This window comes from Stegastes partitus, unplaced genomic scaffold, assembly GCF_000690725.1.
Source record: "Stegastes partitus isolate 25-593 unplaced genomic scaffold, Stegastes_partitus-1.0.2 Scaffold171, whole genome shotgun sequence".
NCBI lineage: Eukaryota > Metazoa > Chordata > Actinopteri > Pomacentridae > Stegastes > Stegastes partitus.
Window position 1 is genome coordinate 626,585 of NW_007577902.1, and position 27,540 is coordinate 654,124.

General features: G+C 39.2%; 2 protein-coding genes across 2 annotated transcripts in view; one reads left to right on the forward strand and one right to left on the reverse strand.

Annotated features, from left to right (window-relative positions):
- The window catches only part of LOC103355891 (guanine nucleotide-binding protein G(s) subunit alpha-like), a 38,626-nt gene extending 22,639 nt beyond the window's left edge, over positions 1-15,987 (reverse strand). Inside the window, exons 1-4 of the mRNA XM_008279841.1 lie at positions 14,308-15,987; positions 12,215-12,287; positions 6,412-6,466; positions 5,955-6,074 (exon numbers count right to left, since the gene is read on the reverse strand). Coding sequence (XP_008278063.1) covers positions 5,955-6,074; positions 6,412-6,466; positions 12,215-12,287; positions 14,308-14,446 — 387 coding nt within the window. The 5' untranslated portion in view covers positions 14,447-15,987. The remainder of the gene's footprint in view (positions 1-5,954; positions 6,075-6,411; positions 6,467-12,214; positions 12,288-14,307) is intronic.
- A 6,208-nt stretch (positions 15,988-22,195) lies between these two features.
- Positions 22,196-26,163, forward strand: tubb1 (tubulin, beta 1 class VI). Its single transcript, XM_008279844.1, has 4 exons — positions 22,196-22,288; positions 23,096-23,204; positions 23,416-23,526; positions 24,605-26,163. The coding sequence occupies exons 1-4, from the start codon at positions 22,232-22,234 to the stop codon at positions 25,750-25,752; spliced, it is 1,425 nt and encodes a 474-aa protein (XP_008278066.1). The 5' UTR covers positions 22,196-22,231; the 3' UTR covers positions 25,753-26,163.
- Positions 26,164-27,540: the final 1,377 nt, after the last annotated feature.

Here is a 27,540-nt window from a genome sequence, read left to right on the forward strand (position 1 = left end):
TGACTATCTCTTCACGACAATCTTCATTTGGTCGCATACGATGCAGCTAAGCACAAATAAGCCATTATGAGCCATTGGATTAAACCGCTAACTCCTAAAAATAATTTTAGCTGAGAGTAAGCAAGATTTTAACTCTTGTTTAACTCTCAAACAGGTCTGACAAACTGGATATGATGGCTGAGGTGACACTCGATGTTAATTTATACCTTGCAGTGTTGTTTGTCATGTTTTTGTTTTAACCACAACATAAAGTTGTCAAACTGGAGTAACGCTGATAATTACTGACGCCGCTGATACCCATCAATTTACTTCCTCACAGTAACCGCCTGTGATGAGTGAAAGAAATGAATCAGAAGCAAAGGAGGGGTCCAAAGTACAATTTGAAGGCAGTTGACTCCGTTTCTGCTCTTAAACTTTCCAGGAAGAAACACCATTAGTGTGTCGGACTACTTTGCTTTATCGATGTAAGCTCTGCCTAAAATATCTGTGTGTCTTATTTAATCTGGCGGACCACAGGGATGCTGCCGGAGCCCTCTGCACTTTGTTGATTTAGCACTGTGTCTGACTGTAATGACAAAACTGTGACTGCTTTTATTCATGACAAAAATGGGATGGAGTAGAGAGAGCTGCCATTCCCACTCAGTGCAGACAAAATAAAAGAAATAAGCGGGAGGCACAACATTTACCAAGCCTCTTTACCTACTGGGTAAGGTTGTCCCCTACTGCCTTAACTAGACCGATAACTCTTAGTTTTGACAGTGACAAAGGTTTGGCAATGCAAGTTCAGCTTGTGTTGTATTCCTTCATATTGAAATGTTGGACACTGGTCAAACCTGCATTCTCACAAGTCTGCTCCAGTGTTTCCACACACGTCCCTGTTGCATCTGACGTCATAAAAAATGGATGTTATCTCTACTCTGAGGTATCAACCCTTCTTGCCATTTTTCTATTGTGATCATTGTGGTACTCAAACATCTCCACCAGATTACTGGCGATGACAGTCCACACATGCAGTCCATTCATGCAAAAATCAAGCCACATCAGACTCTGATTGAGAAGGCGGCTCTGCAGATAGATAGATCCCTGGCGCAGGTTAAACACACGTCACTGCAAGGGTGTTAACGTCCTCAGACACCACGGTGAATTTTCACTGTTGTACCATAGACCTCTTTCTTTTTTTTTCATGAGCAATTCTTACAGCTGCTACACTCACATGGTTTGGTCAGATGGCTCAAAAAGATCGGAGGTGATTTAACAGGGTTGTTAACAGGCACCCAGGATTACAGACAGTTGTCACACCTGGAAGAGATCAATGGCAGTGGCTGTAGGAGGAGGGCATGGGGTAAAATCAAGGACGCAAACCAGCTGGGTTGTCACTTTTTCACCCTGGTAGCAGCGGGGCGACATTATGGTGTCACTCTGGCAGGAAGACAGTTAAGAACTAACTGGTCTTACACTTTATAGATTGATCATTTTATGTTTTTGGTAGGAAAAAAACTGACTTTGATAACTTAGGATGTTCTGTTGTTTGCTTTGCTGCATCTCTTCTCTACTTAAGAGCTAATTACTAGCTACAAGTAAGCAGCCTCCTAAAAATGCTGATTAAAAGTTTGTGCTTTAATATATAGACTCAAGAGACGAAAGTAAATGTACGTCAGAAACAAATTTTAGAAAATATTTAAAACTATCAATTAACGTAAAATAATAATTAACAACAATTTTGGTATGGTGAGTTTTGACATGACTGTAATTGTAATGTATTTTTGGTTTTTGGTTCTCTTGACCAGGTAAAAAAAAGTAATTTGGCAACGTCACATTGGGGTCTAGGAGTTTGCATTGAGGGTTTCAGATCTTTTCTAAACTTGGTAATTACTGAAAACAACTCTCATATGAATAGAGATGAAAATAGTAGTCAGTTGCAGCTCTGGTTATCATTAACCATAGCTTTTAAAAATAAATACAACAGCAGAAAAAAAAGTTGCAGCAGACACCTCTCAAAGTAACAAAAGAAAATTAATTCTCTGCGACAAAAAAAAAAGAGTCCAACAACTTTATGTATAACTTTAAAAAGCCACAAACGTTTTCTCATGAGCTATTCAACTGAAAAATGCACAAAAAAAATCCAAAACCAAGAGACACAAAACTCATAAACAAGTTCCCAGGGTTTCTACTAAATAAATAATTTCATTATTGTCTGTAAAATGTCATATAATCCAAAAGTGACATCTTGATATTGTTTGTTTTGTCCAGCCAACAGCTGAAAGATATTTTGATTACAATCATGAAATCTGGAACAAATAAAAAGCAGTGAATGCTGTGAACTCTTTGTATAAAAAATGAAGCAATTAATTAACCTTTTGATGATTGTTTATTTTGTCTACCTGTTGATCAAGTTATCAGCTATCAAGTTATCAGTTTTATTGAAAAGCAAGTGAGTGAGTGAGTGAGTGAGTGAGTGAGTGAGTGAGTGAGTGAGTGAGTGAGTGAGTGAGTGAGTGAGTGAGTGAGTGAGTGAGTGAGTGAGTNTGAGTGAGTGAGTGAGTGAGTGAGTGAGTGAGTGAGTGAGTGAGTGAGTGAGTGAGTGAGTGAGTGAGTGAGTGAGTGAGTGAGTGAGTGAGTGACCACAGATTCACACGTGTATTCTCTCCTTTTAACTTTCTGGCAAAATGGATAATAAAGATATGGAGCATGTGGTGGATTTTCAGGAACTTCAGATTGTTCTAGATTTTTCCTCTTTATAATCTCTTCAATTGATGAAGAAAGGTTTTCCCATCTTAAAGTTTATTCATGTCTACATGTAAAATTCAGACGGGTGTGACACAAAAGAAAAGCCATTTCATGATGCCTTTTATAGTACCCAGCTGTGTGCAGAGTTTTCATTTTAAGAACACGAATGGCTGTGACCTGAGGACAGACCTACTTTGAGATCCTGTGTAAAGTGCTGTAGAGTTATATGATTTACTTAGAATTAAACTGTACTTATAGAATTAAACTAAGGAAAAGGATTCTGACTTATCTACCAGCTAACACAGCACAGCTATGATATCACTTATCCTGTGTGTTAATTTTTGCTTTTTTTTGACACATCTCAGTCTTTTTAACCTTTTTAGACTTTTAAGAAATACCTACATCTTCTCTACAATTAACTGGACTTTCAAGACTATCCTGGAAGAGAGATCTGTCCTCTGTTGTTTTTGCTAGACTTTCTGCCTCTTTTACCATCAAAGAATTTTTAGAAAATAGAGGACTTTAAGGATAGAGTGTTCTGTGTGTTGCAGGTAAAGTCCTGTGAGGCAAAAAGACTGAGCACAGGTGGGAAACAATCAGAATACAAAGTATAAAAGGGCCAGAGTAAATACGGTCAGGGATGCATAACGGCGTGGTTCATTGTATTACTAAGATTTCAGAGACGAAAATGACTTTTGTTGAATAACAACCCTGAGTTATTGATTGGACATAAAGCTCCAAAGGAAATCAAGAAAAGACTACGGCTATTCAACACAGGCCCAGCACTTATTGTCTCTCTCTCTCTCTCTCTTCCTCCCCTGCTGAAGGCAGAGTCAACCAGTCCAACTGGTTTCCAGTAGGCCCTAAGGCCAGGCGAGGGGGAGCGGGAAGAGGAGGAGTAGGCAGCTGAGGAGGAGGAGGAGGAAAAACTGGGCCTATCAGATAGCTTTCTAATCTATTCGCTTCGCTCAACCACACATTCAGAAGGTAGATTGGCCGTAACTACGCTCAATTTTTTGCTGGTTCTTTCAACACTGCTTTAAGTCACCAGCAATCACTGTGCTGCAGTCATTCTTTAAAATAACATTTCGACAGCAACATTATCACCATGTTTGTACCTGCTCTAATCCTCCACGCCCAAAGAGCCTACGAGTGCCGGTCTTTGCCTCCATCGAGACCTGGCAGTTCTGCAGTGGAAGTCTAGTGTTGGACTGACAGACCGAGGGAAGGGTCAGCTCGAGATAGGCCCACATAATAAATTTGCCATGACGCAACAAAGACAATATCAGGAGACTTCCTTTTGCTTACACACAAATATGCTCACTCTTCAGTGGAAACGCAACTGTAAATGATAAATGTACACGACAGAAATGACCGGTTTAAACGCAGCGGCTGTTGTGCTGAAAAAACACAGGGAAGACAGTGTTCTTCCTCTACGTAGCTGTTCCCCTGACAGAAAACAACTGAAATTCAACCTAACAACTGAAGTAACGTGACACTGTAATAAATAAAAAGAAATGCTTAATTAAAACTGAACATTATTCTCTAAATGTATAAAGTAAACAAGTATATAAAGTATTCTTGACTGTTTCATCAAGTAAAAAATTCTAAATATGCTGCATTTCTTTAATTTTTTTCTGGAACTCAGACAACATATTGAAAACCTTTTTGATCTTAACTAGAATACATAAGTGACAGGCTTGATTAAAAGAAGTTAAAAAAATTCTCTGCAATACATTTGTTTAAGCGCTAAGCACACTGTATTTTGTTGAAATGCTGAAAATGCCTGTTTTACTTTTGAAAAGTGAAACTGCAACTAAAGATAATTTTTATTATCAATTAAATTTTTGATTGTCTTTTCTTGATTTGTTGTCGACAAAATGTTTTAAAAAAAAAAAAAAAAAAAACAGAAAAAAACTGTTAAAATGGCAGTTTCCTAAAGCAAACATGATCCTGTGTATATCAATGTCTTGTTTTGATCAAAAAGTGACTTTAACACCAGAGCTATTCAATTTACAATTATGTAAAACAAAGAAAAGCAGCAAACTCTCATATTGAAGAACCTGGAACCAGATTTGTTGCATTTTTACTTCAAAGTAAAAAGTTAAATGATTGAGTATTTTTTTAAGTAATTGACTGTTCGACTGATCATTTCTGTTTAATCTAAAAGTTTAATCATAAATGGAATGAAATCAAATAAATCAAATCAAATAAACAAATTAATTAATAAATAAATATCTGGTCCAGCCGTGGGACCTACAGCCGCTCCCTAACAGGCCGCCGGGAGCAGACTGCAGCTCAGGGGGAATCCCTCCAAGCCTCCGTGTTTCTGGAGGACACGTCTCTCTAGACACATTTAGGTTTATTACAGACAATCAGTGTTAATAGGCAGTGTGGATCTCTCAGGTGAGAGGCTCATTCAATTGACTGCCTCCCAAGCAGAAGCACACCTGCTAATTACTGAATCACGGCGCAAACACAGCAGGCAGGCCCATAAAGGCTGCCGTGGGAAGCGCCTTACTCACCTACAACGAAACTAGTCAAGGCACCTGCAGGATTCAGCAGGCTACATTAGAAACTAAAGTGGCATTTATACGCATTACGGCAAGATTTTAGGATCAATTGTACAACCAAACACTGAACAAAATACCTATTGGATAGCTAACAGTATGAAAAAATAGATTTACCTTATCAGGTTGATATAATAAAAAGTTAAATTAAATGCATATCTGTATGTATCTTATTTACAATTATTCTGCTGATTATTTACACTTATAATTGTTTATTGTATAAAATAAAAAAGAAATGAAAAAAATTAATTTAAAAGACTTAAATGTATCTAAATGATTAATTGATTATCGAAATTGTTTCAAATTATTTTCTGTTTACTGGCTTGTCAATTACTTGACTGCTTCACCTTAATTAAATCAAAAATAAATACAACACATAGGTAACTGCTGGTATCAGTATCCCAATATCATCTTTTAAAAATTCATTGAATTATTGTCCACAAACTGTTGGAGCAATTAGCAGAATTACATTTAAAGATGTGCCACAAGTTTAGCTTCGGCTGTAGGATGATTCATTATGAAATGTCTCTGGTGAGAGTACGTAGTACTTCTTTTAAAAAGGACCTTTGTGGTGTTTGGTATAGAATACATGTTGCAACTCAAAGCAAACTGCTACTGAAGAGTCAGCATATCTTAAGGAAGCGAGGTGTGACTTACCGAAGGAAACTCAAAATCCTTCTGGTTTGCTTGGTTCAGGACATAATCGATCCGGGATTGGTTTGCAGGACAAGCTAACTGGCAAGGAGGTGTGAGTGTAGTCATGGCAGCCACAATCGTCTGGATGGAGAGACCACAGGAAGAAAAAAGTATGTATGTTTACACTGACCCAAAGCTGCTTTACCTAAAGAGCATTGTGTCGTGTGTTCATGTTGAAGTAAGAAAACAGTCACCAGGTAATTACTTATCATTACTTTGACTTTAATGCTATCACTTCTATAAAGGTTAAATGAATTCTGACAGGACATTACGACACACACACAATTTGTGTGGGTTTTTTTTCTCTCCTTTTTTTAGCCTGAAAATGACCAATTCTATTTAAAGCGGCTGCTACCATGTCAGAAAAACATTACAAACAAGACTATCTTTAAAATAGGTCAAAAGATCACCTTCTTACCTCTATAGCTTCTTTAATGTTGTTTTTAATATCATGAATTTTCTGTTTTTTCTCCCTGTGAAGAACACAGATAACAACAGTTAGTGTGACTTTTTTTCCTTACATGAAATGAGCTTTATCAGCTTGAGCCATGAAGGGATACAGTGAGTTAGAAGAATTATTCACTTCGCCTATTAAAAAAGTAGATTATTTCCAAAAGACAGAAGACAAAACGTTTTTTTCTAGGTGAAGTGGAAAGATTCCAACTTTAAATCCAAATACAGACAATTGCACAACAGGGCAGTTTTTCTTTTTTTACTACCAAAGAAACAGTGTCAAAAACAGTAAATATTCCAAAATAACTGTAAAGAGACGTTTTGTGTCTTTTGTGTAAATGCAAGGAGGTTTCAGTGGGAATGTGCTGCGTAACAAACTTCTCCAGGATCTCTCTGTATATCTTTATATCTGACATCAGTATTATGTCTCCTCCAGATGCACAGATACTTTTACATTGCTGACCAAGTGCAGCTCCTGAATTTTGTGTACTTGCTGATACCAAATGAGAACAGCAGAACTTGTCTCAATTTTGACAATGGCATTAATTAAAGAGCAGAGCGGTGCTGTGCTGTGGAGGAGTATTATTGTACATTTTAAGGAGTTTATAAACCCAGTTTTTACCTATCGTGAGCACCGAGTGGAATCCAAAGTATTAGCAAATGCAGTGATATGCTCCATTTTTTGTCTTTTTGTTGCTGCAAAGACAAACAGAATTTCAGCATCACCACACAGCGTGGCAGTTTGTGCAATCTGTGGGCTCCATTGATACCAGCAGGTAAGCTTTAACGTCACATGGGTCTTTCAGAAACCAGGTCTGCCAGTGCAAGTGTTAAACTCTTTCAAATGTCCTGACAAAAGACAAAAGTTCGACTGTCGAAATTCAGATTTGATACTGAAATTCCACAAATGTCAGAACCACAGGCTACTGAGCACTTCAGCCCTAAAATTAAGCCTGCACTGCTCATGTTGAGAAGGTTTCGAATTAAAAGCAGAGACATATATCAAATGAAAATAAATGTGTCCGTTCTAAAGTGACTTTGGTGAAAAAACACTATCAGCATCACAGCATGCTGCTGTAATCGAAACTTCACCCTAACTAAGAATGCTGTGGAGGACGACACAGAGTTTCAGCTTTGAAATGCCTTTTATAATTCCTATATGGACACTCTCAGTGTTAGTGAGCATTTTAGTCATCTATTGTTACTGGGTGATGCTGACAAAGGGAAATAACTTAAATTTTTAAACTAATATCTCAATATTTATCATGTAAAATATTTCTGGGATGACTTCTGCTGTTTTTGACGGATATTTTAAACTTTTGAGAAATTAAAAACAAAAAAGTCTTGCATGTTTAAATAAACATCAATCTTGTTCCAGACCAGGCCTGCCAGCTGTTTCTCCAGAGCTTCAAAACTAAAAGAGCTGCACAAATTGTCGCAAGTCTACTGACAGAATTTATCACACTAACTGTATACCTGCATATTTTTTAAATGAGATGAAAAAATTCCCGTAACTGTTCCTACTAATAGTTACTGAACCTTTCATGTTAACGGATATGTGACCAGCTACCGGGGAAAAAAACAAACACTTGAAACACTAGATTACCAACATGAATAAAACGTGAAACTGAAAACTAAGGTGAAAGAAAATGATTATAAGGCTAGAAAATTATATCCCTTAGTCTTTACAGCTAGGCCAGATCTTTTTTTTTTTTCTTTCTTAAGTGGAAATCTTGGCAGATATTTGGTGTTGCATCCTGACATCGTACAGTATTTTTGTATTGTTCATCTGTTATGTCCAGTCAAAAATGAGAGTTCAGTAAAACTACAGATGTTGTTAGCCGAGCAGATCGGATAGGCTAAAATATTATGATGCATTCATTATTGTATTCTTCTCTATGTTGGCCACATCGACCTAGAAAATGTTGCTGCTGTGGTTAGCTACAACCTGCAAGCATTTGAATGCATTCAAGTGCAAAAATACAGTTTGTGAATCTGAAAAATGAGTTGGTCACGTCGTTGACTGATGTGTTCTGAAACCAGGATGACAAAGTTCACAAACAAACCCGTTATATCTCCTCTCTCTATACACATTAGCAAAGACATAAAGGGGTACAGCACATCCAGAAAGCAGCTTCCTGCATTTTCACACTTTAAAATGACATGAAGCTTTGCTGGCAGTTGGTCGTATCACTTGTTGCCAATTAACAGCTACCAATTTACTTTGGTTAACATCATATCCATAATTTAAGTTTATAAACCGAATCATTTGAACAAGATAAAGTAGCTAATGAAAAAAAGGTTGTGTTAAATTCATGCGGTTCTTATTTTAGTGTGTGAGATACTTTTTTAATCAACAGTGTCTGATGTGATGCTCACTATTTTAAGGACAAAAAAAAATGTAAATATGTAAAATTATGAGACTGGACCTGAAACTCTTTTGGAAGGACAATTTCAGACAACTGATAAAATGATTAGCCAATAAATCCTTAAACAGTAAGGCAGAATATAAATACATTAAATGGCAATAAATTGAGTAAACAAGTATTCATCTCAGTCATTTCAGAGAAAATGCTAAATACATGTAATGTATTTGCTGCTTTCAAGGTGCTTTTAGTTTAAAAAAAGAATACAAATCGGAACACTATTTACTTTGTTTCTGAAATCTGTATTTTCCTAGAATTATTAAAAATTGTTATTAACTGTCCTCATCTTGGAAGAAAAAAACTGTTAGAGCTGTCACACTGAATCATAAAATGTTCAATTTTGGATTTGGGGCTTTTAGTCAGACAAAGCAGGCAATGTAAAGATATAATCTTGGACAATTTTCATTACATGACATTTTCAACCAAAGGAGAATGCAGAAATAAATTTCTATTCTCTACAGAGATGCTCCAAGTTGTGCACTGGAAATGAAGTCACTGGGATAAAGTCTTTATGTGTATTAGTACTGACTAAACTGTGCTAACTTGTCTGACTTAGGAGAACTGGTGATCCCACTTAAAAAGATGTGATTATCAAAACAAAAAAGCTCAGGAACATCATGAATGTGACTGTTGCTTCAAAAGGTGGAGAGGTTTAAATTTAGCCTGCCTCCCTCTCGGCCTCTCAGTCCCTTTATCTCAGTCAGATCGAGTGAAGTACAGCCAAGAAGACAAAGACTACATTCCTCACACTGGGACCTCTGCAAAAAAACAGAACACCCACTTTGAAATGAACTACCATACCAGTCTCTTCTCACCTCAGCTGTACTGCCCTGCTCACTTGTGTTTCCTCCCTTCCTCTTATTCCTCTCTTATATTACCGTGTCACTCACCATCATCATCCTCCCAGCACCTTGCACTGACTGGCACTGCCCCGAACCCAGAGGAAAAACCAAAACGAGGCCCAAAGGGTGAAACAAACACAGGAACTAAACGCAGGCTGGAGAGTCACAGCTGACTGTGGATATGTCAGTGTACCAGAGCGTCTGGGTCTGTGAAGAGCATCTGTTTAACGTGACCCAAAAATAAGCACATGATGATGCTCCTACCCACAACACCCCTTTCTAGGAAACAAATAATCAAGAATAGAAAAATGTGACTTTTGTTTCCATTGCATCAACTTTGGATTAAGTTTTAGGAAATTCACAAGAGTGAGTATGGTTGAAAACACTTGCGTGCAGTGATATTTCCATGAAAACCTGAGCGTTCTTCCTGTATCATGCAAATATCACTGCACGCAACTTTTGAGTATTTACTCCACTCCCAATGTCACAAACATCTGCCTTAAACATTCAACTTTATTTTCCTCTCAACCAAATTGGACAATTTGGTGACAGCGACATGAGCTCATCCCTCAATGCCAGCGGAAACCGAAAAAAATAAATATTTGCACATTAGCCAGGATATCAGTTTGAAGCAATACGAAAACCCTCATCAAGAAATTTATTCTGACTTGTCCATCCATCCATTATCTATACATCGCTTAATCCTCACTAGGGTCGCGGGGGGGCTGGAACCTAACCCAGCTGACTTAGGGCGAAGGCAGGGGACACCCTGGACAGGTCGCCAGTCCATCACAGGGCCACACTTAGAGACAGACAACCAAGCACACTCACATTCACACCTACGGACAATTTAGAATCACCAATTAACCTCAACATGTTTTTGGACCTTGTGGGAGGAAGCCGGAGAACCCACGCTGCACAGGGAGAACATGGAGACTCCACGCAGAAAGATTCCGGTGCCCCCACCAGGACGCGAACCGGCAACCTTCTTGCTGCGAGGCAACAGTGCTACCAACTGCGCCACCTTGCAGCCCCATTTTGACTTGTCTTATTGATAAAACTAAAAACATTCACCCTGTATTTTAAAAATTAATAAATAGGCCACAAAATTTCTTCATTGCCCTCTTATGATACAAAAACTGTCCAGCAAATAGTGATTCAACAATGTGCCCCTACAGACAGAAGGTAAAAAAGATATGAATCTACCTTTGCTGCTTTTTTGTGTTTGCGCAGTCTTGTTACAATGGAGGAAGGAACTTTTGCTGCTGCTGTGGTTTTGGTATCTTAAAAAAGATTATACTATTTGAATTATGAGGTTTTTGTGTTTCCAAAAGTTGTGCCATCGGGGTCGATGCCTTTTATAATACAGGGGCAGAATTTTCACTTGAAAGATATTCAGGCCAGTGAGTGTTAGGAATTAAAATCAAATATTTTCTTAGTGAAGACAAACATATTACAGTTACACAACCAATAACACACAATTTAGCTGTATGTAGGGAATCATTTTAGGGGATTTACTTTTATTGTGACATTATAGCTGGTGGAATTTTTTTTTTAAAGAATGCAATGAAGCTGAGGCTAAAGTACTGACAGAGACTTCATGATTATAACAGGAATTTCATTATTGATAAATCTGCTGATCATTTTCCCCAATGATCAATTAGTCTTCAGTCTGAAAATACTGAAAAAAAAGCTCATCACGAGCCAAAGACAATGCCATCAAATGTTGTTGTTTAGTCAAACCAACAGTTTAAAACCCACAGAAAAGTAGTCTACCAAGACATAAACTGAGTAAAGATTATATAAAAATGCAGAAAACAGCCACTAATCATGTTTTAAAAATCTGAAAACAAAGAATTTGGGGCATTTTCTCTTGCAGTTTTCTGCTGACTGACTAGCAGATTAATCGACTCATTGTTTCATCAGTGGTGCAATAACGCTTTCATAATGCTTTATAAGTCACACAACAGTAAAATTAAACTATTTCAAACTTAAATATAACAAGCATTTCCTCACAAATACTGGTGACCTGTCCAGGGTGTCCCCTGCCTTCACCCTAAGTCGGCTGGGATAGGCTCCAGCCCCCCACGACCCTAATGAGGATTAAGCGGTGTATAGAAAATGGATGGATGGATTGATTTCCTCACAAATGCAGTTACACTTGAGTTTTGAATCCAGTTCCTCTTCATGCTGCTTTCACAAATGATATCTTTAATGTTTTTTTAAACTTTTTTTTTTTTTTCCTTTTTTTTTTTTTTTTTAAACCTCCACCTGCATGACATCAGTATGGCCAAAAGTATTTCCTAACATTTGTATCTCCTTAATGCACCATTAGTCCTCCATAAAACAGCATTAGGACCTTTGGTCAGCAAATATCTCAGTATCATTTATATTCTGCAAGTAAACCCACCAAAACCGTCTGTGCGTATTTAATTATTCAAATGTGCTGAAGGTGTGTGGAAATATAGAATAAAGCAAGAGGGAAGCCGACGACACTTACTCTGCGTTGAAGCCATTAACGTGCAATATTCGCATCTGTTTGACTATTGTACTTTTCCCAGATTCACCGGCCCCTGAAAGCAAAGAAAGCGGTTAAAAGAAGTCAGGGAAGGGTTTATTTAAGTGGTACAAACCTTCATCAAAGGCAACAACCAAAACATCCAGGATAAATCAGCGAAGGACGCAGGTTAAGCATTTTGGCGTTCTGCTGGAAAATCCAGCCAGCTGCAGTTGACAAAGAGTCACAACACTCAAGTGTGTTGTATATCTCATTGATTTCAGTACATACAGAGGTCCTGTCCTAGGCAGCACAGACACTTTCTTAACTCACAAACTTTCACTACTTGCTGTGCTTTACGTTACACAGAAACAATTTTGCTCAAGATGGTGAGACCTCAATATATCCAATCAAAGAGCCAAGTGAGGCTGAAATCTTTCAATGTTTCTATCAATGGTGGAGAGATTTTCTCAAATACTATATTTAAGTACCAAGAAACATTTATTTTAAGTGTGGATTTCCATTTTAATGTTCCATTTTACTTGTACTCTGCGAAACTACACTACATTCAAGGGTGAAAAATAAGTTTTTCACTTTACCATAAATGTTTTACAAATGTACTTATGGCTTGTGTTGCAGATTTGCATTTTTAAAAAGCTACGATACACTCATAACATATAACCCTGTTAAACATTAAGCCAGTGGTTCCCACTCGTTCTGGGTTACAACCTTTTACAAAAGCAGTTCCTCCAAAAGAGACATTTCCCTTAGAAACTTCTCATTTAAATAATAATTAATTTTTTTCTTCATTTATCCTGTGACCCACTCTAGATGCCCTGAAATCTATGTTGGGAACCACCGAACTAAACAACCTAACTTAATATAAAGGTATACAGACCCTCTCCAACCAGCTGCAGCAGTAAAATGCTACAGGTGCACTAATGCATCAATCTTAACCATCTAATAACTTATTACTTAAGCTTTTCTGCAGAACAAGTACTTTTGTTTTAATACTTTGAATACGTTTTTCTGATGATGCTTCTGTACTTTCACTTCAGGCGCAGGTTGATGCAGGAGACTTGCAATGTAATATTTTTACACTGTGCTTTCACATCTGCTTCCAGATGTGGAAAGGACTCTCAGCACCAGAGACGAGGGGAGGAAGAATCAACCTTAAACATATACAAATACTGTATTTTTAATGTGTATTTCTTTTTCTTTGAGAATGCCAAAATATTCTTTGCTATAATTCTGGCATGATTAAACAGCCCTAAATGTGTCCTAGCTGGGAGCTAGCTAGGCTACAAGCATGCTATTTACAGCCAGAGTGTGAGCGCACAAATCTCGGATCAATTAGAGTAGAATGCGCGAGAAAGGCGTTCAAGGGAAGCTAGTAATCCTAATAGTAATGCTAGTTTGCACTCCGTTCTTCAAGAGGTTTAGCAGGATACTAACGCTAGCCTGAAGGTTCACAGTGTATCAAGACATGGAAGCCCACATGATAAAGCCCAAAATAGCTTTATCAAAATTAAAATAGCAGAGTTTTCAATGGCTGATTAGAGAATATTCACTTCCACAGTGGCTGGTGTGAGGAGGATTAGGCAAGGGTGAATGTGGAGTCTGAAAAACAGGCTTTAATAAATCAAGGTGAAGGCATCCAGGTTCCACACAAACACATCCCAAGTTTTACATGTGTGGCGCTGAGACACAGCCATGCAAAAATGCCTATCTGCATGGTGCCTATGCGTGTGCTGCCTTCGCACAGATGGTGGTGTCTGCCTGTTCCCCTGTCTCTCACAAGTTCCGTAATCAGGCTCCATAATAACCCATGAATGCAGACGGGCCTGCTTTTTCAACCATCCCATGTCAAGACACTGTGAACCCGTGGCGTAGTGACATCATATCATTGCATCATTTGCTGATGCTTCACTGTTACAGGCTGAGGAAGTGGTCGTAAAACACTTTTTCACAGGTACGATCTGAAACAATGGTTACTACATTTGTACAAAAAGGGGAAAACACTGTGTTTGGGGGGCACAAAATGGACCTTCAGGCCTTCACACACATACATGAATAAGAAATTTTACACAACCTACCTAATAGTAGTAGCCGGTGAGTCGCCCGGTATATCTGTTTGTCTTTTTGGAGCTGCTTCTCTATCTTTTTGTTGGCTTCCCTCTGTGCCTTCTCCTCATTTCGTTGGTCTTCAGTCTTACTATTGCCCAAACAGCCCATCTTCCCAAAAACCCAGTGATAGGTTCAGGGGGGAGGCAGGGTGGTTGGTGGGTGGATGTAAGGAAAGGGAGGAAAGGATGGAGGAGGGTTGTTGATCAAGAAGAGGGAGGGAGGGAAATAAAAAATAATAAATAAAGAACAATCAATCCTAAATTCCTAGACTGGCCCAACAGAGGAACACCTGGCTCAAAATGGGTGACATTTATGTGGCCAGATGCAGATGAAGCAGATGTCTGGTAGTCGCTGGCCTCCACCAGGCTTTGGCACAATATAGAAGGGGATGGATGTGGGTAATTACTGGCAAATTATCAGCAAGAGTTCAGTGAGGAAAAAGGAGCAGAGCAACGATGCCGCCCTCTCAGACGCTTGATTCCTGTGTTTTTCACTGTAAATCCGCAATGAAGTCATCAACATTGATATGAGAGTGGATGTGAAATTTCCAGCTTCTCGCTGCACAGGAATGAATGTCGGTGGTCCAGTTTCCTTAAAGGTGGTTCCAATTCAAACGCTGGTGTTTCTTGAAAAACACACACACACACACACACACACACACACACACACACGCACGCACCCAAACAAACAAAAAGAAAAAAAAAATCACGCTTTGATGTTAAAATTTCTCAGCAAATGTCTCCTCCGAAGCCCATCTTCGGCAGATGTCTCCCACTGCCATTCAATTCATTTCCACTCACAAACCAAAGCCCTATTTTTTTTTCTCGACAACCCCCTCCTCTGCTTTTCTGCCCCAAACCTTTTAAATATAAATTTCGGGTTATTATTTTTAAGAGGTGTTTGGAATCCGTTCTCCACCTAGCCAAAAGCACATTAGAGGGCGGGTGGGAAGGAGAAATAAAAATAAAAAATAAATATTTCCTCTTAAAATGACGGCATGTGAATCATCAGGCTACACCGGGGCTTCTTTCTCTATCACAAATCCGTCACATTATACGCGTTTTTCTCAGCAGGCTTGTTGGCGTCGCAGATGTTAGCAACCCTATCGATAATATCCTGCTTTTAGCCGATGTCAAAACGATTCCCCGTCCCCCGTCAACAGATGCTGGTGCTTGCTTTTTTTGGAGGGTTTGACCAGACCCAAGAAAAAGGCCCCTTCTCTGTCCTTTTTCTCTCCGTAATTTGTATCTATCCTCACATCGGAAAAGCTTCTCCGGCCGAGCAAAGGCGTTTTTTCGCCAGCTGGATGTCCTTGACTATAACGCGATATCCAGGTGATATTCGTGGAAAATCCTCCGTTATTTTTCCGTTTGGCGCAGGTACAGCCCGCTGTCAAGTCTCTCAGCTTTTTGTATTCCCTTTGAATCCGTATGGTAGATTATGGTTACATGTGCATGACACATGAACATACCGCGGTGTTTTCAATCACAGGTCCGACGGCGAGACAGTTCTTTTTAGCGCCGACAGGCCGAGGTAGCTCCGAAGAACCGGTCGGGGAGGTGAGAATCGTTTCTTTGCAGTATTACTCTGAATTATTTTTGCCCCCTTTTTCTCTCTGAATTGTACATTGAGATAGATAGCGTTAAAGAGGTGGGGTGGGGCAAACGGCTCTCACGGAACCCTGGGAACGACCAACTGTGGTCAAGTTTTCCACGAACTCAACTTCTGGTTGTAACTGTCACAATAAACCACCAATGAAGGCTTCATGCCCAAAATACAAATGGCTGTGCATAGGGCAGGGTAAAACGAATATTTGTATTGTTGAATAAATTGTGCATTGTGTTTTTTTCCCAGATTAAAGTAAGTTTAAAAAATGATTTGTCAATCATTTAAAATAATCTGAGTGGACCAAAAATTCTGTACATGTTAACCAGTAGTCAAAATCTGTGCAAAAAGCAAGACAGGATAAGCTGATGACTAGTAAAGTCAATTTGACAATTAACTAAAAATAATGATATATATATAGTTTCTTTTACAGATTTCTTTTTTTTGTTTCTGTTAAACTTGTTTTACTCAGGGAGTGCCTTTGAAATTTCATTGTATTGCTGTCTCACAACTGGCTACCTGTCCAGGGTGTCCCCTGCCTTCGCCCTAAGTCAGCTGGGATAGACTCCAGCCCCCCCGCGACCTTAGTGAGGAATAAACGGTGTATAGGTAGTGGATGGATGCTGTCTCACACTGCAGAATAATGACAATACAGTGCCTAATGTAATCTAATCTACTTCTAAAATAATATCAACATACAATACAAAAATATTAAAGATAATTAAGAGCAATCAAAAACCACTGAAGACATGTATGTCATGAGTTGTTTTTGTTTTTTTAAATATCAATATATCAGTCAAAAATATCAATAACTGAAAGAGAAAATCTAATCCAAAGTTGTGATAGCTGCCACTACAAAGCCACAATCTTCCTTAGCCATTGGTCTTGATCATGGATCTGTTAAAAAAAAACTGTTGTTCTAAAGACTGAAGAGGCCTTGATGATCTTATCCAAGTGCCGACACTTGATGCTTCATTATTTGTTCAGTTTGGTCACAACCCAAAGGTGTTCTGTTTACTGTCATGGAAGAGTAAAGAGACCTAAAAATGTTCAAATTTAAGAAAACATAATCAGATAAATTTATACTTGTTATCTTTAAAAAATTACTGAAATTGATTTCTTGATTAACAAAATAGCCGGCTCGTAAAAGCTGACAGCTATATCTGATTTCTCAGTCAATTATTGTGGCAATCTATGAGCCAGGTGTTAAAAGTACTGTCATTTTCCATCCATCCATCTATGATCTATACACTGCTTAATCGTCACTAGGGGGGGCTGGAGCCTATCCCAGGTGACTTAGGGCAAAGGCAGGTGACACCCTGGACAGGTTGCCAGTCTATCACAGGGCTACACTTCGAGACAGACAACCAAGCACACTCAAAATCACACCTGCGGACAATTTAGAATCAGTTAACCTCAACATGTTTTTGGACCTTGTGAGAGGAAGCCAGAGAATCCGAAAAGAACGACCTTCTTGCTGCAAGGCAACAGTACCACCTTGCAGCCCTACTGTCATTTTATGTTTGTAAATTTTAATGAGTTTAAAAATCAAGCAAGACTCAGATAATGATCGGCTACAACATCAAAACGACCTGCCAAAACTTCCGTATGTCCCCTTGTTACTGCCAAAATAGCTCTGATCCACCAGGACATAGACACATGGGGCCTCTATGGTGTCTGTCAGCAGCTGGTTCTCTGGATCCTGTGGGTTGCTGGGTGGGCCATCTGCACATCAGGCTTGCTCCAGAACATCTCACAAGGTGCTCAGGCAGGTAGGGGTCTGGTGAGATGGACACCAATCCAACACCTTACAGTCTTTTTCATGTTCCTAAAGTCATTCCTGAGCAGTTTTTGTGGTGTTGTTGGGTGCAGTCCTGTTGGAAAGTTGTTATTTAGTTAGGTGGTATATTGTCAAAGAAACATCCATGTGAATTCAAATCAAAGATCAAAATATGATCAATGTTGTTCATTTCAGTTGTCAGTGGTTTTGATTTTGTGGCTGATCAGTGTATATCAGTAGATGAAGTGAAATTCAATAAAAAATAATCTACAGTCCACTATGCAGTCCATGTGCATGTAATAGAGTAAAAGCTAAAATCTTGGTCTCATTTCTCGTGCTTTGACCTTAAATTCAAATGCCTAAAGTGCATTTGAATGGCAACAAAATTAGTTGCAGCCCTGTGAGTGTCATGGTATGAAGCTACAGTTATGAGTTTTTAAAAAAAAGTATCATAGCCGAACTGTCTTAACTAAAATGTCCCTGACACTCAAAACATGTAAAAACACACAATATCGTCGCAAAGAAAAATATGAAGCCACCAACGACCACATTTTTGCATGCATCTTTTCTTGTTAGGTTGAGAGGCGGGTCATGCTTTTATTTTGAAGTTGAGATCAGAGCGCTTCGGGTTTCTGCTTTGCTGCAACTTGACGCTTCTGGAATGAAGCAGGTTGGGTCACATGACTGCCCGGAGCGTCATGAAGCAGGGGTACAGAAGGGGAGAGGCGCCCTCTTTGAAGCTAGCTGATTATCAACTTATTCTCCCAAAAAGCCTTGATCAAAAACTCTGAAAAACTATAAATGATGTTCTAAAATTGATTTTTACACATAAACAAAATGAGTTAATTCCATCACATACATGTATTGGCAATAACACTACAAATTATTGTAATACTCTAATATTACTGATAGTAACTAGTGGAGGATAGAAACTTTGTTCACCAAACCTCTTCAGGTGACTGAAATGGGTCAAAACCCATGTTTTGCAAGTCATCAGTAAATCTCAGGTGTTGGCTACGAAGGCTGGAATCAAGTCAGAAGTCACCATTAACAAGTCCGAGGTCAAGTGTGTCAAACGTAGTGTTTCAAGCTCTGCAAAAGTCAATAAGCACCCTGTGGCAAAACCTAGTGTCAAAGAGCATCAGAAAATGTACAGAAACAATTTATTTAAATAGTTTGTTATTTACCAAAAATGTTTACATTTTAAAGCAAAATGATCACGTGTGCAAGGTGGTGCAGTTGGTAGCACTGTTGCCTCGCAGCAAGAAGGTTGCCGGTTTGTGTCCCAGTGGGGGCACCGGAATCTTTCTGCGTGGAGTTTGCATGTTCTCCCTGTGCAGCGTGGGTTCTCTCCGGGTTCTCCGGCTTCCTCCCACACAGTCCAAAAACATGTTGAGGTTAATTGGTGATTCTAAATTGTCCGTAGGTGTGAATGTGAGTGTGCTTGGTTGTCTGTCTCTAAGTGTGGCCCTGCGATGGATGGACTGGCAACCTGTCCAGGGTGTCCCCTGCCTTCGCCCTAAGTCGGCTGGGATAGGCTCCATCGACTCTGTTTTTCATAGTATAACAACAAATGTAATGGACCAAAACTTCACATTTAGAAAATGTTGTAACAAACTAAACTATTTCCATGACAACTCATGCCTTAATTAGCTGAGAAAGGCCATTAGATGTGGTTAAATGCTTTTCATTGGAGCACTTCCAAGAACATGAGATAAACCTTGACGCGCTCGTTCTCAGTTTCACAAATCTTTGTTCTTATAGAGGACTGCAGTATGTGACTCTGAATGATAACCTCAGTACAGTCTGAGAAACAATCAGAATGAATGCCAGATCTCATCATCTTAACTCACCTGATGGGGATCTAAATGGCTCTTTTCTTTGTCCTTCAGCTCTCACATGCATTCATGTAAACACTATGTGCATCACACATCATTCATAGCACACGCACATGCACACACACACACACACACACACACACACATAGAAACACCTCCCCTCCATAAATGCGTCAAAAGGCAGGGGAAAGAAGCTCAGGGCAAAACACATAAAGGTCATCAATGACAACTACATGCAACTAAATGGTACTGTGGCTTTCTAATGAACCCCAACAGACAATTGAAGAAAGAACTAATGACCTAAATCCCAGAAACAAGCTAGCAGTAAAATCCCAATCTCTTAACACAATGCTCCTCTTATTTCGATGCAGTTTCCTCTGAACAAACTGTGCGTGCTCAGGCCAGGAAGTAGGTCTTTTTTTTTTTTTTTTTCGAAAAGCCACTTTATCTGGTAAATTCCCAAGCAGTTTCAGTGGTATACTGGTATGTATACACCAAAAATTTACACAATGATTGCTAACTGTCAACTCGGGTGGTAGTGTGAAATATTACAGTGATCACAATGACAAATAATAATCATGTGACTGCATGTGGCATTTCTGTGAGAGTGAGCAATAGATCCTTTGTCATTGTATTGTACCAGTATTGTATCACTCAGGCAGGTACAGGAATGTCAGGTTAAACTGGAGGCCTCAGTGAACTCATGAACTTCTTTTTATATTAAATAATCAACTGCATTATTTTACAGTGTTCACTGTATGCACAATGAGGAGACATAAAAAATAAATTAAAAATAAAAAAACACATAGACGCAGTTAAAGAATCAAGACTACTTTGCCAAACTCAGAAAGTTCATATTCCGGAAAGCCTTTAAATCCGGTTACAGTGCACACAAACACAAAAAACACCTTCAAATGTAACGTCTGTTCATGTGTGATCAAACTACAGACATTTTTAAATGTTACATTAGGCAAGTGCACTGAGTTCTATTTAATTGCTTCAGTTTCTGGGCTCTTCGCTGGTTCATCACATGACACAGAGATGTTGTTATCATTACTAAGACAGTTAAAATGTGTGCTTTTAAAAAGATCTGTCAACATGAATATTTAAGCTGACTGAACCCATGACATTTGATTATGGGTTGCACAATTTATTAGCTGCTACTATTTTTTAGCACTAGTACAGTTTGTATGAATAAGAATAAAAATGCAGTACAGTGGACATGTTTTAACTACTTATCCCTTGTGCTACGTTTTAATGTATAAACCTGGGGAAAACAAACCAACAAACAAAAAACTCCCTGTTTAGTCAGCAACACCTCCACAACTGTAGGTCTAAAAGGAACAGCCTTGGGCTCTACACACTTGGCAGTATTTTGAAATGCAATAAGTCACCTTACCCTTGTGGGATCTGAAAAACCTTACAACAGTCAAAAACCACTGATGTTACTAAGTTAAATAGAAATGAAGCAAAACATCTATTTTAACCATAAAAATACCAGCCAGCCTCTTGATTAAATGTGCCACATGCTGCAAACTTCTAAAAAGCATCATCAAGTTTTATTTTATTAACAGATGCAGTCTGATTGTGATTCCAGTGTGGAAAGATTTAAGAATTAGTTGTCTAGTCATCTTGTGAAAGTTCACTTATATTGCTATTTTTATTACTTGATTCAAAATAAAACAGCAGTTCATTCATGGACCTTAATGCGATGATAAGCTCCCTACGTTTTGGGCAACATGTATAAGCATAAGTGTGATTATTAGACAGTTTTGAATTCCATCCTTTTGGAGTTTACTGACAACATAGGTTGGAGTCTAAATCTCCTAATGAATCCAAACATGAAAAAATTTAAAAATGTATAAACTAAATCAACTAACAAGGCATACTAAAATCCAGCGAGATGCCATGTTATACCTGTGCTAGTCCTCTAGATGGTAGCATCTCTTATACATAATCTCCAACCATTGTTACTACACCTACACTGACTCCAGACACCATGCTACATGCTAAAACTCCATGTGTTGGTATAAACTGCTAATCATATTGATGTGGTTGAAGAAACAGCTGTTATCAGACACTGACCAGAGAAACATGCAGCTTCCATTCATCTTCGCCTCATTTCCTTCCTGTTTTTGCTTAGTTCCACAGCTCACATATGTCTTTTGTAGAACCAACAAATAATGCTGTTTTGTTGTGCACCAACTGCCTTCTTGTGTAAGGGCAGTTCATTCATTTATGACAGATTAACAGTAAAGAATCTTATTCACTTCTGGTATGAGTTTGTACAATTTGCAGGATAGGAATTGCTTTATGCTTTTTCTATTTTGAACAAATACTTTTGGATGCAATTGAATAATTTTAATGCATTATTTAAATTCAATAGACAATACAATCTGAGTAAAACATACAGTTGTGCTAGAAAAATAAAATGGTAACCTGATTAAACAAATAGAGAAGTAAGCCATCAATGTTTTTTTTTCCTGACTTCCTTTACTTGTATGTTAAATTTTCTGTTCATTGTGCAGCACAGGTCCCTCATATATTAACAACTGGGGTAACTCCCTTACATCACTGGTGACATCATTTCTGGTCTTGTATAAAAGCCCCGTTAGCGGACTGAAGACTATCACAGACCCCAGCTGTTTTGTGTACTGGAGCCTGATCATCATGCGTGAAATTGTACATCTTCAAATTGGACAATGTGGCAACCAGATCGGCTCAAAGGTAATAAAATAAAATCCTTCTCCATTGTTAAAGTTAGAATATGCAAAAATGTTCTGTCTTCATGACCCACATTAAAACTCCTTATATTGTATTGAGAAAAATACTACTATGACTATTTCTTATGATTATTTAAGTGTTTTGTCACACTGGCTGCAATAAAATTGGACAACTTTTATCTTAACTGGTGTTTCAGGCTACTTTGTTATTTATTCATTTGTTTTTTATTGTGGTGCATATCTTGGCATGTACTGGTCTGTTGAATGTTGCCACCAACAGTTGTGAGTGACACAGGGTGTTCCCTGTCAAGCACTCAGAGAAAAGATAAGAGCCAAAGCGAGACCGTCATGGGTGGAACACTTTTATCACATTGAACACAAAACAAGAGAGAAAAAACTACAAGATAAATAAGCCAAAGCTTGAGTCGCACATTGTTTTTGACACTGGAGATTATGGCGGTTACTTGAAGTGTAATTCAGATATTTTATTGTGTAAACCAACAGTTCATTCATTCATCTGATGAGCATGAGATCATGAGTAGCCACTTGGCTAACTGTGTTAAAACTCAGACATGAATAATTAATTTACCACACCATAAGAAGCTAATAAAACAATTACATTTCTGTTTAAGTACATGAAAATCTCCACAGTCATGTATACTGAAAATTAATCATATAAAGAAGTGACGATGATAAGGAGAAGTACTAATGCTCTGGGGAAATAAGTAACGAAGCCCTTAAACTAATACACATCTTTCAGCAAACAGCTTGAGTTCTGTTGATATTACAGTGATGATTTCCTTTTTTGTAGTTTTGGGAAGTGATCAGTGAAGAACATGGGATCAATGAGGTCGGCCTCTACGAAGGAGACAGTAACCTCCAACTGGAGAGGGTCAATGTCTACTTCAATGAAGCATACGGTAAAAAACAACTTATTTTTCTTGTCCACATGTCTTGAGATGTAAAATTATCTCTAATTAATTTAATTTTAAAGGTTAAGTAATTTGCCAGTTGCTCATTACTGCTCTTTCTAAATGCTGTTTTTATACTTTGGCACAAAGTGGGGCCATATTTAAGTTCAGAATGCCCATTTCCTGCTATATCAGTAATACATCTCCAACATGTTGGCAGGTGGTAAGTATGTCCCCAGGGCCCTGCTTGTGGACCTGGAGCCTGGCACCATGGACAGTGTAAGAGGAAGCCGCATCGGGGCCCTTTTCAGACCAGACAACTTCATACATGGTGAGACAGATAAGAAATGCTCATACTTTCAAACATCTCATGAGGCTATTTCACATTTAACTGGTTGTACTAAGAGGATTTACAATCTATATACTCTCTGCAGATGGCTCGAAATTGGAGTTGCTAATGTTGGTTTAAAATTTAGCATTAATAGATATTATGCAAACCTTTGAGTGAGAAAACATTCTTGTTTTCAGCTGGACAACAATATATTTTTACACTTAATGCAATGATGCTGCAAATGTTTCATAAATACAAGAATTTTAACACACAACAGAAAATGTCATACGCCAAACTGAAAACAAAAACATTACTTAAAATGTATTTGTAAAAAGGTAACCAAAGAAAAATGGACACATATTTATTGACAACACAAAATAGAAAATCTTAATGCAATGCAGAGTAAATGCTAAATGTTTTGCACTTACATCGTACTTTTGTACCTTTTTGGTACTCAAAGCATGTTATAATGTTCTCCATCCATCCATCCATTATCTTCCGCTTATCTGGGGTTGGGTCATGGGGGCAGTAGGCGGAGCAGGTCATTCCAGACTTCCCTCCCCCTGGCGATGCTTTCCAGCTCTGCCTGGGGGATCCTGAGGCGTTCCAAGGCCAGCCGAGAGATATAATCCCTCCAGCGGGTTCTTGGTCTGCCCCAGGGTCTCTTCCCAGGTGGACGTGTTTGGAAGACCTCCAGAGGAAGCCTCTCCGGAGGCATCCGAATCAGATGTCCATACCACCTCAACTGGCTCCTTTTGACGCGAAGGAGCAGCGGCTCTACTCCGAGTTCCCTCTAGATGTTGGAGCTCCTTACCCTATCTCTAAGGCTGAGCCCAGCCACCCTGTGGAGGAAGCTCATTTCGGCCACTTGTACAATGTTCTCATTCATCCGTTCATCCAATCACAAACACACATTCACACTGATGGCTGTGTCTTGCACAAGGATCCAATCCCCTGATTAATAAGCATCCTGCTCAGCAATAAAGAAATGCCACAAATTTTGTGCTTTATGTGTTTTTGTCTTTTGTTTTTTAATTATATGTTTTCCTGACCTATACATCTTTATTTTGGGTTACAGGGAACTCAGGAGCCGGAAACAACTGGGCGAAGGGCCACTACACAGAGGGAGCAGAGCTGGTGGAGCAGGTGATTGACAGAGTGAGGAATGAAAGTGAAAGTTGTGATTGCCTCCAGGGCTTCCAGCTGGTTCACTCACTGGGGGGCGGCACTGGCTCCGGCATGGGAACCCTCCTCATCAACAAGATTCGTGAGGAGTACCCCGACCGCATCATGAACAGCTTCAGCATCATGCCATCGCCGAAAGTCTCTGACACAGTGGTAGAGCCTTACAATGCCACGCTGTCAGTCCACCAGCTCCTGGAAAACACAGACGAGACCTTCTGCATTGACAACGAAGCCCTGTACGACATCTGTTTCCGCACATTAAAACTGACCACACCAACTTACGGGGATCTCAACCACTTGGTCTCCATGACCATGAGCGGAGTCACAACTTCTCTGAGATTCCCTGGACAGCTCAATGCAGACTTGAGGAAGCTTGCCGTCAACATGGTGCCTTTCCCTCGCCTCCACTTCTTCATGCCAGGCTTCGCTCCTCTGACAGCACGCGGCAGCCAGCAGTACAGCGCCCTCACTGTGCCCGAGCTCACACAGCAGATGTTTGATGCCCGCAACATGATGACGGCGTGCGACCCAAGGCGGGGGCGCTACCTCACGGTTGCTGGTGTCTTCCGTGGTAAGATGTCCACCAAAGAGGTAGACGAACAGATGCTACTAATGCAGCAGAAAAACAGCAACTACTTTGTGGACTGGATCCCCCATAATGTCAAGGTTGCCGTGTGTGACATCCCACCCCGAGGCCTCAGAATGGCCTCCACGTTCATTGGCAATAACACTGCCATTCAGGAGATATTCCGTCGAGTGGGCGAGCAGTTCTCCCTAATGTTCAGACGGAAGGCTTTCCTCCATTGGTACACAGGGGAGGGGATGGATGAAATGGAGTTCACTGAGGCAGAGAGCAACCTCAACGACCTGGTGTCAGAGTACCAGCAGTACCAAGACGCCACCGTTGATCTAGATTGGGAACCAGAGGATGAAGAAGAGGAGAGACCGTCATCATCATCAGTGGCCAGACAAGTTCAATCTCAGATGGCGGTAAAATTGGAAACAGTGACAGAAACGATCCCAGAAGCTGTAGATGAGTAGAAGACACAAGAGAGTACAGAGTGGCATGTTGGTTCGACTCTTTGTGGCATTGACGGAGAAAACATATGAGGCATTGTTGGTCAGAAAAAGAACTCTTAATTCGTAGTTAGTTATTTTGTAGCCTATATTTGTTAAAAGGTACTGCAACATATTTCAATAATGCTTATTGTCTACTTTGTATTCTTCATATGACTTGTGTGCTTCTATGTTTATTTTGGAGAAATTGAGTTTTTCTTACACAGTAAATTTTTGATAATGAACTTTATTGCATGTATATATATAAAATAGCGTTTTGCCAACTCATTATAACCCACAGCTTTGAAAATGAAGTCGTGATGTTATCATTTACACTGTTTGTATAAGTGATGACAGTAATTAAAAACAGTAAAACCAAAGAGTGATGATTTTAAACAAGTGAAAGTATGTTTATTACGACTGTTTTTAAAAATTACTTTTCCTTTTCATCAAGTTAAACTGAACCAAACTTATATCAGTAGTGATGGACATTACTCTGATGACACACTCACAGTGATACCGTTTAAGGCTGTCACATAGTTTCCTCCCACTTATACGAGTCTGGGACACAGAGATTATACATAACTTGGCCAGAGTGTCTGCACTCTGAGATAAGCCCACATGACGTGGAGATGTCCCGGCACTACTTACACAGCAACGAAGTCGGCCAAACGCATGTAGAGGGATAAAGGAGACGCATGCAAATCACATGTGAATATAGGTTATGGTGACAAAGGAAGCATTGCCCTATGTAGGAAAATTGTAGGTTACAAGGTGGCAATGAGGGTAATAAAGCTCTCAATTTTACCAAAAAGGAGGTGATGTTAATTTGATTAACAATTATGTGCAAAAAGAGTCATTACTTTTGCCTAGTCAATATCTTGAGCAGGCCGCATTGTTGTTTCATGGAATTTTATTGAATGACCACATAGCTAACTAAAAGCTGCCTTACCAAGCTTTAAAAAAAGTACTTGGTGCTTGGCATTGCTAGAGATAAGGACACCGGCATTCAGCAGAGAGCATTCAAAGCACCAGTGACTCCCAAACTTTGTAACTTGTCTTCCCTGAAAATGAAGCAATGTGTACTTGTGACCCTGACCCATGTGTTGCATACCTCTAGATTGTGACCAAGGATGATTGTCCCCATGTTTAATTTAGATATTTTTTGGTCCCAAAGCCTACAAGAAAAACAAAATAAAACAAAACAAAAACAAACAAACAAACACAAAAAAACAGGTAAGTCTAAAAAAGTAGGCATCATTTTCTGTAACAGTTACTTTTTCCTATTTGCTTTTCTATTTTGTTTATTATCTTGTGACTCCTCAGTTGTGACTTGTAACCCTTGGTGGGAACTACTAATTTGAGAATGCCTTAAACATCATCAGATTAGGTTTATGTAATTTCATAGCTGCAGAAAGGAAAAAAGGGAAAAATCCATGAAATATTGCACCAAAAACAAACAAAAACTACAGAGACATAACCAAGGGCAGTCCTGCCAGGTTGCTCTTAGTTTTACACAAAGATGTGACCAGTGACTAGATCCTGTTACGTCAGCTGAGGAGAACCTGCAACCTTCATCAAAGGTTACACGACCGATTTCTCCTGCAGACATGCAAAGCTGCATGCAAAGCGAAAGGAACAATGCCACATGCTAAGTTGAAACGATGTAATCGTGTGTGTTATGTTTAGCTATGTGTACTCGTCCATTCTCAAGTTTTAATTTATATAGCTTCTATTCAGGGTCAGAGGACCGATGCGGCATGTACCAGACTA